The following is an 11,224-nucleotide window of genomic DNA, read 5'->3' on the forward strand; positions in this document are numbered from 1 at the left end:
GCCACCACACTCAGGCTCTAGTGAGGAGACTCTGGGCAAGCAGTGCTGGCCCAGCTGCACCCCCAGTGACCCACAGAGCCGCCGTGATGTTAGTCTGTGTTTCTGGGGTGACACACGGGGCCTTGAATTGGACCAGCACAAGGGTCATCAATGGGAACTTGATCAGGGATGATGGAGCAGTCAGCCTGGAGGTGAGTGGTCGGCTTCTGATAGGCTGGGTCCAGTCCCACCTGTGATGACATTCTTCCCGTTGCGTCCTCTTTGTCAAGTAACACATCCCATGTGTGACCCACTCCCTCACTGTTCTTAACACACTGTATGTCCTTTGTCCTTTGTGGTCACCCTGGTGGCTCAGTGGTAAAGAATCTGCCTGCAGGAGAGGCAGGTTCGATCCCTGAGTGGGGAAGTTCCCCTGGAGAAGGAAATAGCAACCCGCTCCGGTATTCTTGCCAGGAAATCACATGGACAGAGGAGCCTGGCAGGCTACAGTCCACAGGGTCGCACAGAGTTGGACACAACTTAATGACCGAACAACAACACCACCACCACACCGTATGAGTGTCACCCACGGCTCACTGTCTCTGGGTTTGCTCACTGTCTGTACTCGACATGTTCTCAGGCTCATGTAGCCCTTTTGATTTCTTACCACCTGGACAGAACCGGCTAGTCCCAAGAGCAAACAGTCATGACCCCTGCCCTTTGGTAATTTGCATTGACTGGGGTTCCTTGGTTGCAAGAGACACCAACTGTTCTGGGTTGAATTATCTCCCCTAAAGTCACACGTGGAAGTCTATTAGGTTCTGGGGTTACGCCAGGAGCTCATAATGTGATCTTATTTGGAGATGGAGTCTCTGAACAGTAACTAAGTTAAAATGAAGCCAGTGGGGTGGACCTTGGTCCAAGAGGACTGGTGTCCTTCTAGAAAGAGGAGGAGATTGGGACACAGACTCACACAGGCGACGAAGAGTGAAGACGGCCGTCTACATGACAAGGAGGAAGCCCTCGGGAGAAATAAACGCTGCCCACACCTTGACCTTGCACCTCCAGTCTCTAGAACTTTGAGAATAATGTCTGCTGTTTACGCCGCCCCATCTGTGGTATTTTGCTTGGCAGCCAACGAGGACACCAATGCGAGCTGATGAGGAATGGGGAGGGGGTATCACATGGCTTCAGGTGTTACTGGAACCCCAGGCTGGGGGCACATCCAGTCCCGGGAGTGAGGACTTGCATCCTTGCCTTCCCTGCCCGGCCCCTCAGGCTGTGTGGAGAGCTGTGCTCTCATGGGCTCCTGGGTTATACATTGTTACCCATTCCACTGACAGAGATGACCCTTGCCCACCCCAGTTGTCCACCAGAAGACCCCCAACTTCCCCCCACCAAACACGAATCTCTCCCATGAAAGACTTCCTAAACTTTCATCCGAAGCTCTTCAAGGACATGGAAAGTTCTAGAAAGTTCCCCGAGTTGGCGGCTTCCAGGATGGAGGGAAAGGGCAGCATGTAGGATGTCACTCAGCCGTGCTGATCGGCCAGTTAGCCTCATAGTTTCACAAGTGCAAAAGCCAAGAAACTACACAGACACATCATTCTGTTGTACTGTTCTCAAGTTGAAGGCCTATCTTGAAAAACAAAGAGAAAACATAAAACTTCCCACTAACAAGTGACGTGTTCAGATGTAGAAAATAGTAAGGTGGCCTTCCCTCCTCTGGCAGAAATCCAGTGGGTTTGAGGCGCAGAGAGCTTGTCCCCAACCAGTGTCCAAGGTTGGGGGTGGGAGGCGCACAGACCCTTTTAGAGCTGTGTGTTTCTGTGTCTGTGTGTGTGCACACACGCGTGTGTGCATGCATGTGAGAAGGTCCCCAAACTGTTAAAGGCTCCTCGTGCCTTATCAGCAGGGCTGTTTTCATTCAGGCACTTTATCAAGCAGCCTGCACTTTTCCCACCACCGCCGGATGCTTCAAGGCCTCCACATTGGCTGTGAGAAGGCGGTCATTGCTCCTAAGACCTGCCGTCAGCTCTGCTTCCCTGGCCGTGGACTCCTGGCTGCAGCAAGGTGTGGGGCGGGGCAGTGGCCCAGGCTCCCGGGAAACCCAGACTTCCCTCCCTGGGACCAAGCAATCACCTTCATGGGGCAGAGGGTGCAGGTGGGTGCATGATGGGGGAGGCAGATGACGGGGGACCATGATGGCAGGGGTCACAGGGGCAGGCCGATCCCTGTGGGTTGTGGTCACTTCTTTACAATCCTTTGCAGTGGTGAGAAGATATTTCACTCTCATGGGACCTCACCCTGTTCTGCCTCCCCATCTCCTCCCTCATCTCCCCCATCTTGGCTGTGAACATAGGAAACACATGATACCTCAGCTCCTGTCTCCCTCCCTGCACAGCCTCACTGAGCACAGGACACACTGGGACCTCCTGGACAGCAGAGGCTGGACAGTGCAGGCGGGCACGGGCTTGATCACCTTCTAAGGACACCTGGTTTCCCAGAGCATCCTGCGTCTATTCTGACAGGTCCTCCCGATGTGCTGTCTGGGTGCCTGCTCTCAGCTGCCTCCACTGTCAGAATTCTTGTGGATTTTGTGATTCTTGGGGAGGACAGTGTGACAGGAGCCAAGTGGAATCCTCTTTCCTGCCCTTGCATGGGGCTGGGCCCTGTGGGAGTGTCTCTGTAGGAGTCCCCCGCTTTGTCTTCCTCACACTGGTGAGCCAGAGAGGCTTGGTGTCCAGATGATAGGGCCTCGAAATCACACATCCATGCAAGCAGACACCAGAGGAGGGGTCCAGCCATCGTGGCTCACAGACCTCAGGTTTTTTCTGTGTAACATGGTGGGAGTGGACGGGGGTGGTGGTTGAAGGCACTGGCCCTCCATTATTCACTTCCTCAGCGGGCAGGAGACCCAGCTTGCCTCCTGTCACCTGGCCTCTGCTCCACAGTCTGGCATATATGCCAGAAGGAAGGCACTTTCCTGCCAGAAACCCTGACTGCAGGAGCACTTCGGGTCAAGGACCCCCAATCTGTGCATCACGGCCCCCTGGAAAGTGGTGCAACCCACACGGTGCTGTGCCTGGGGAAAGGAGTGTGCCCAGGTCATGTCCCAGGCCCCATTCTTGGCTCTCTCTTGACTGCATCTTTGAAATTAGTAAACTTGAATTCAGGAGGCTCTCTGTTTCACAAGAATCTGATGTGCCAGTCTGATCTGTGTGTCTGCTCACTTGGGCGAGTTATTAAATGTTTCTCAGCTTCCAAAACGGGGATGAAGATCAGAGTGAGATAACATTTGTAGTGGGGTTTGCTTTGAAAACTAAAGAAATGCCTTTAATTTCTCCTCACACGCATCTCCCTTTGCTCCTGATCACTCCTGATTCTGAGCCTAAGGTTCCTCATGAGAGCCTGGGACAGGCAGATGGTTCAATGAAAAGTTAATGAAACACTAGATGTGCTGGAGAGAGCAGATTGCCCACGTTCCTTTAATAGAAGAAGAGCCCAGGCCGAAGGACTGGATGAGGACATTTACCTTTGGTGAGAATTTGCCTCTATCCATGGTATCTAGGATGAAGCCTCATTGCTGTTAGGTACAGGGAATACACAGGTCTTGGTAAAGCACTGACAAGGAATAGAATACTCAACCAGCATTGGTTTAATCCATAAGAATATTCAGATTTACTTAACATGAAGTCTGTGGATGGGTGATGCTGGGGCCAAGTCAGCATTTCAGGGATAACAAGTTTCCAGTGCTGTGACTTTTCCTCATTATCACAGAATGGCTGCCTGAAGCATTGTTTCACACCCTCATATCACACAGCATCCAAAGACAGGCTGCAGAGGCCGTCCAGGACAGCTAGAGGGAGCTCTCCTCTCACCAAGGGGTAAAGCCTTTCCCCAGAGCCTTTAGGTAGATGCCCCCTTTTCCTCTTGGGCCAGAAAGGAGCCCTGCTTTTAACTGAAAGAAAGCTCGGGAAAGTGAGTCTTTCTATCGTTCTTTATAGGGTGGGGTCAGGGAAGAAAGAGGGAAATAATGGATCGTAGTCACGGGGAAATGGGCCTGCTGTGTCCTGGGAGAAAGCCCTTCTCTCAGGGGCTGGGGGATGTAGGGAGAACAAGGAGCTGGGGCGGACCAGCCGGGCCTCAAGAAGGGTCTGACGAGGTCCCAGATAGGCCAGTGGAAACCCAAAAGACTCCCACGCTCCACAGCTGTGGGTGCTTGGTCCACTCCCCATCATCCATCCAATTCTAAAGAGGGGCAGGAAAGTGGGGGAGGGAGAGGAGGAGGAGGAGACTGGCTACTTACCCCCAGGGACCACCGTATTACCTACAGAAGCTGCATAATTTACAATCACACACCGCATTTCCAAAGGGGCCAACTGAATAGTTGGTTTTTACCTCTCGCTAGCAGGCAAAGAAACGACTTAGCAGCCCCAGCAGCAGCAGGCAAAGATGTTGAAAAAGATCAGAGATGCTACAGATTAAAAGGAAAAACAGCCAACATGTTTCTGCACATTCTCCAGTGAAGGAAGGCTACAGTGATCCTCATGGCACACAGGCGCATGCCGGCTGCTGGGTGCGTGTGCTGGGGGCCCCACCTTGACTGTTTCATGAGTGCAGTGTATCTCCTGGCCCCAGGACATCTGTGCTTGCTTGCCCTGGTGGCCAGGGCTGAGGGTGGGTAACAGCTCTTCTGGTAAATTTGGAAACAACTGGTCACGCCAAGAGCACTGCCCCTACTTCCCGGGAACCAGCTGGCTGTGGAGGGCCAGAGTGCTCCCAGGGCTCCAGGGACCCCAGGATCAAGCGCCTGGGAGGGGAGGTGTCCAGGAGCAGGACTGGCTGGGCTGAGCTCCCTGGAGCAGTGCTGACTGCCCAGGGTGGATGGGAGGTGGGGGGTGTTTTTCTTGTTCCCACTGAGCAAGTGGGGCTGGGGGCACCAGAGGCTGCTCAGGCAGCACTGCCCACCTGGGTGGGCGCGTCTGCTCAGGTCCAGGCAGGTCCGATTGGCTCCCTTCTGTCTTTCTTGTGTCGGTGATGAGGGGTCACTGGGGACTCTCGACCCTTCCCTTTTGTCCTATTTTCCAACTCGGAGCTCAAGTTTGGGGAGCCAGGTGGGTGGGGGAGTTTCCTCAAGGGGTCAACTCATGCTGTCCTCCTCAATTGTTTTTATTATGAGGACGTTCAGGCACTTGGTTGTGGGTTTTATCTCCTAAGCCAGTTTCTGTGTGAGGGACGTGAAGAAATTGCAAGGCAATTTTTGTTACCACAATGAATATGCAAAGAATGTGATAGAATTGGAGCCTGTTTTTATGATTTGACAAGGGCGTGGGCTCACGTTGATTCTCTGAGGCTTCTTAACCCGATGGCCTGGTCCACTGACCCTGATGACTGACGTCCACCGAGACCACCTAACAATGTTACAAGCCACGGTCTCGTCTGACCCAAGATAGCCTGAGTTAATGTGTAATCCACAGCGAAAACCCAGAGGCACAAGTATCTCATTTCTCTTTCAAAGAAGGGAAAACTGTTTATGTTTTTATAAGAAGTTCAAGCAGAGAGGAACATTCATCTCTTTTAATTTTTAGGCTAATTTGGAATACAAAGAATCTGAGCAGTCAATCCAGGCAGGGAGTTCAGGTTCATAGGACCCCAAGATATCCGGCCAGCGATGGAGCTGAGCCCCTGGCACCAGGCAGACGTCCTTCTCACTCCAATGCCATTTCCACTGGAAAAGTATCTAAAACTCGCAGTCTGCAAGGGTGAAGTGTCCAAGAGAAGAGATTAGTGAGAATAAGTATTTTCTTTCACTTTTAAATAATCACAGAGAATTTACTTAAAAACATCACTGGGAAAATTCTTTAGAAAACAAGGGTGGTCTTTGCATCGTAATTGTCACTCTTTCCAAGCCCCCAACCCCAAGTGAGCCATGAAGCATTACCAAGGACAGCTCTTCACAGATTCATGGTTAAACATGTGAAGAAAAGTCAGGAAAAGTAGGGTGTCCCACCAAACAGGTCTTTCAGGTCTTTCCATCCCCCAGCCCTGGATTCACACCGATTTAGGCAAAACTACATCTTCCTAGTCACTCCGAGGCATTACTCAGGGTAAAAACACAGCTGGCAACTTGAATTAGGGTCCCATGGTCCCGCATATTCAGACTCTGTGGTGTCGACAAGGCCCTACCTTCCCTCTCCATGCGCGCATGGAAGCACCACGGGACTCCGCGGACTGTGCTGTCAAAGCAACAGCCTTTATCTTTGCACTCCTTAGCCGTGATGCCGGGGTGACCGCAATTCTGTCTTTGGTGGGGTTCCACCTGACACGTCTCTGAAAGGATATGGGCCACGAGGTGAAAGCAAGTCATGGGCTGACTCCTTCCCTGTTATGACCCACCCTCCACTTTGCTTCCTTCCCCAGTTAAATCATCCATCAGACGAGCAGCCCATGGAGACCCAGAGCTCACTTACTGGCGCGGAAACACTGAAACTCAGGAACAATGCAGTGTCTGAGATTCATCGACTTTGCACCTACACAGGCAATTTACCCATTTGCTCATTAATGTCAATGAACAATTATTAAACTTTAGTCACTAGATGAGTAAATATCTGTTGAGCACGTTTGTGGGTGCTAGACACTGGAGCTAGCACGGGACACAGACAGGAATCTTTTTATCCCCTCAAAGATCAAGTTCACGCCAGGCCCCGTGCTGGGTAACAGGGACCCGGAAATTGAAAATAGAGAAGCTGTTGTTGAGAAGCTAACAGTCTGATGGAGAAGGAAGCCAAATAAACATACAAAATAGCATAGTACAGTCAGCCACAGGGCAAGCCCAGCAGGGGTGATTGACTACAGACTGAACAAAGTGAAGAGGGCTTCCTGTTGGAGGAGGTTGGCCAGGTAAGAACGAGGCAATATGTATTCCAAGGAGAGAGAGAACAGAGTGTTCAAAGGGGTAGAGGAGAGAGAGCAAGGTGTGTTCCAGGTGAGAGGGGGAGGCGCGGATGGGGCGATGTGGGGAAGGCAGGCTGAGGGCTGGGAGCGGACGATTGCAGCTCTAGAGCAAAAGGAGCCACTCAGATGCTCTGGCCAGGTCCGCGAGGCCATTGACCCAAGGCACAGGACATGCAGGGGAGATGGGCAGCCAGACATGTGGGGTCTGGACTTGGGACTCTGAGAAAGAGTGCCACTCAGATCTGGTAGTGGACAGATTGAGGCAGGGGCAGAAGAGTATGAAGCCCCTTCTCTCTCTTGGGGGTGGGAATGGAGAACGGGGGGCTCTTCTCCACACCTGGTCTCGGGGTGCCCATGGATGAAGGCCATCATCCGGATTCCAGAGGGAGGCCTGGCTGTGCAGGTGCTCCATTCACTCCCAGACAAGAGTGTCCCTGGGGCTAGAGGGACGTGCAACGAGGCGTTAGGAGTGTGAGTGATAAAGAGACGGGGAGGGAAGGAGCCCTAACAGAAGAGGGAAGAGAGTCAGAGAGGAGGGCAGGACCGAGATCCAGAGCAGATGTTGTCACGGGCTCTCCTTGACTTAGGGCATCGCGCTCATTCTAAAAGACAATCCAGTCAAAGACAGGTAGACGCAGGGCCTCTCCTAGACTGAGGGGCAGGAGGCCACATTTGTCCCCCACGGAGTCCAGCTGAGTGTCCTAAGTCAGAGCACATCACACAACCTAGGCTTTTTAGGGCTTCTGTCTTGACATAGAGCAAAGGTGGTTATCACCCACTCCACTGGGCAGGATGATGGGAAAGGTTAAAACAGGCTGTGTGTGCAGAGCTGGGACCACAGTTCTCATGTCCTTTCTCTCCCTAGAGGAGGGGGAGGGGGCTACTTTGCTGGGTAACCTAATCCCCGCCACCGCCCCCGCTGTACCAGCTGCTATCCTAAATAGGAACTGAAGGTGTCCAAGGGTTCTGTCCACAGGAGTCTACCTTGCCCACCATTTTCTGTTGCATAACAGGACTAGACGGAAATGACTTCCATCCAAGGCACGCTTACACTGGCACCCCACTCCAGGACTCTTGCCTGGAGAATCCCATGGATGGACGGGCCTGGGGGGCTGCAGTCCCTGGGGTCGCTAGGAGTCACACATAACTAAGCCACTTCACTTTCACTTTTCGCTTCCATGCATTGGAGAAGGAAATGGCAACCCACTCCAGTGTTCTTGCCTGGAGAATCCCAGGGACAGGGGAGCCTGGTGGGCTGCTGTCTCTGGGGGTCGCACAGAGTTGGACACGACTGAAGTGACTTAGCAGCAGCAGCAGCATTAGCTTCACTACAATTGGATGGAGTTTTCCGTTGTCACAGGATGGCTGACCTGTGAGATCCATACAGAAAGGCTGAGCCTTGGGCCCTAGGGCAGGGCCAGTGGGCAGCCAGCAGCAGCCTGGATGGTGGGGAACAGGGCTGGGTTGCACAGCCTCCTGGAGCCAGGCTGTGCAGTGGGCAGAGCTAGGCACTAGGCTGGCAGGGAAGATGCAGACAGGCCAGTGGGTATGGGTGGCCAGGCACAGACCACCTCCTCCATCCCCACAGCAGGTCATACCTCCTTTCAGGTCCAGCCCACTCCCTCCTCCTTGCCTTAGACTGTGGGGCCCCCTCCCCTGAACCCCCATGCCTGATCCTCTGTTCCTGAGTCGTGAGATCCTTGGAAAGAGCCCAGAGACACATGGGAACTGTTCTTTACCTCCCTTCAAACCTCTATGGGAATCCTCATTCCAAAAACTTTGGAAAATTCTTCTCCTGCCCCCTGCATTTAAAAATATATCTACCAGTAATAAATAATGTTTATATGGCACTTTGTAGCTTTTCCCGAATACCACTTAATTTTGTGACAACCCTCTAAAGCTGAAGACTGACCCCTTTGTGCAGATAAAGGATTTGAGACAGACACATTCAGGGGAGGCAGTGGGACCTCCCACCTTAAGTCCCTCACTTAGTGATGCCCATGGACTAGCCAGACAGGACACATACACCGGTGGGTTCCACAGAGCAGGGGGCCCAAGAGCCCACGGAATCTGTTGGAGGGGTCCCCAGGGACGGCGACCCTCGGAATAGGCTCTTGGACGTTTGTGTGGACCTTGAGTGGGTCCAGCCCCAGGGGGCAGAGTTTGGCTCGGACATTTGGAAGAGCTATTCTTATTCCCGACATTAAAGACAGCTCTTTGAAATGCGTTACTTAAAAAGCAGTAGTATGTTCTAGCAGCGGTTCTGAAGACAGGGCTTTCCTGGTGGCTCTGCGATAAAGAATTCGCCTACCAATGCAGGCGATGCCAGTTCAATGGTTAGAGAGTGTCACCAACTCAACGGACATGCATTTGAGCAAACCTCAGGAGGTCGTCCCTGTAGCTCAAACGGTCAAGAATCTGCCTTCAATGCAGGAGATCCCTGGGTTGGGAAGATCCTCTGGAGAAGGGAATGGCAATCCACTCCAGTGTTCCTGCCTGGAGAATCGCACTGGCAGAGGAGCCTGGCAGACTACAGTCCGTGGTATCGCCGAGTCGGACACGGCTGAGTGGCTAACACTACCACTACAGGAGCTAGCGGAGGACAGAGGAGCCTGGCGTGTTGCCGTCCATGGGGTCGCAAGGAGCTGGACGTGACTTAGCGACTGAACGACTGAAGACAGCCACCACTGCTGTCTTACCCCAGTTCCCAACGCTTCCACCGACCCCTCTACCCTCCCCCTGTCCTCTATGAATTCTGCCATCCAAAATCTCTCCAGGGCCTAGAACAGCTCCTGGCACAAAACAGCACTTGGCTCAAAAGTACATTACGAAGCCCTGACTGCCCCCAGAGGTGGGCCTCTGCCCAGCGTGCCCACTGCAGAGCAGGAAGGGGCTGTCTTACCGGTCTCGTCCTGTGCCAGGCTGCTGAGAGCCAGCGATAAGGCCAGCACCACCACGCAGATCACCTTGGGCTCCATAGCGGCCGTGACCTTCCTGCTCTGTCCAGAGGGGCCTGCAATCCAGGATGAGAGTGGATCCTGGCCCTCGATCTTATACCCCAGGCTCTGTTTGCTTTCTACAGAGGGCCAGATTACGTTTGCCTAAGGAGGGCCCCGAAACCTTTCATTCCAAGTAATCTCCGTTGATTAAAAGGTGTTTCCCAAACGCGGCCAAGCCAAACTGGCAGGTTTGCTGATAGAGAATAATGCATTATCATGCAGTCATCATAGTTAAAGGATTGGAGATTCAGAAAGTTCCTCTCTTATCCTGTGGGAGTCTCCCTGGTTATGACCTCATCCAGTGCCTGAACTATTCAGAGACCCTCCTGCTAAGCAAACAGCATACTCATGGGAGGGTGATTCAGAGAGAGACGCCCACACCATGCTGGGCACAGGGTCAGCAGAGGCCATGCGCTTCCCCCACAGTGGTCCTACGAAGTCAACAGCACACTTACTTGAGGGTGATTCATAGGGAGAGACGCCCACGCCATGCCAGACACAGGGTCAGCAGTGGCCATCGGCTTCCCCCACAGTGGTTCAGGGAAGGACAGGGGACAGGTGAGGCTCCCCCGGACTGATGTGGTCCTTTTCAAGTGGGCGTGAAGCTGTTTCTGACGATTTTCAGGATTCATGTCTCATGGAACAGCTGTGCCCAGACAAGAAGAGCAGAAAATACTAGGAGCTGGACTTCAAACTTCTTTTCCCCATTCGTTTGTCTTGTCAGACTTTCCCCTGGGAAACTGGTGCATGTGCAAAGCACCCATAGGCTCTTTGACCTGGCCTTGTCCTGAGGTGCCCCTTTCCTGCTGGCATCCACATTGAAAACTCACATATGTTCAACCTCCTACTTACACTGTGGCATTGTAGGAGCATTTTTACTTATTTATCTTAATTAATTAAGAATAAATTACCTTATTTTTCTTCACAATTATTTAAGATGATTTATCTTAAAAATCGGGCTTCTCTGGTGGCTCAGCGGTAAAAAGTATGCCTGCCAATGCAGGAGATGCAAGTTCAATCCCTCCCTGGGTTGGGAAGATCCCCTGGAGTAAGAAATGGTAACCCACTCCAGTATTCTTGCCTGGGAAATCCCATGGACAGAGGAGCCTGGCAGGCTACAGTCCATGGGGTTGCAAAAGTTGGACACGACTTAGAGACTAAGCAGCAACAAATCTTAAAAACTAATTAATACATTTTTTGCTTTATTCTTTCCTTTACAACGGAGTCCTTTTCACAGCGAGGTTGTGTGTATAAGAGCTGACGTGACGCTGATGACATATCGGGCTCTC

The 11,224-nt window shown here is 52.4% G+C and overlaps 1 protein-coding gene across 1 annotated transcript; it reads right to left on the reverse strand.

Moving 5' to 3' along the window:
• Window positions 1-1,078: 1,078 nt before the first annotated feature.
• On the reverse strand, window positions 1,079-9,914 carry LOC129644546 (trefoil factor 1-like). Its single transcript, XM_055570134.1, has 4 exons — window positions 9,839-9,914; window positions 6,169-6,312; window positions 5,321-5,436; window positions 1,079-1,135 (listed from the first exon to the last, which is right to left on the reverse strand). The coding sequence occupies exons 1-4, from the start codon at window positions 9,912-9,914 to the stop codon at window positions 1,079-1,081; spliced, it is 393 nt and encodes a 130-aa protein (XP_055426109.1).
• Window positions 9,915-11,224: the final 1,310 nt, after the last annotated feature.

The sequence above is a fragment of the Bubalus kerabau genome, chromosome 2, assembly GCF_029407905.1.
Source record: "Bubalus kerabau isolate K-KA32 ecotype Philippines breed swamp buffalo chromosome 2, PCC_UOA_SB_1v2, whole genome shotgun sequence".
In the NCBI taxonomy this organism is placed as follows: Eukaryota; Metazoa; Chordata; class Mammalia; order Artiodactyla; family Bovidae; genus Bubalus; species Bubalus kerabau.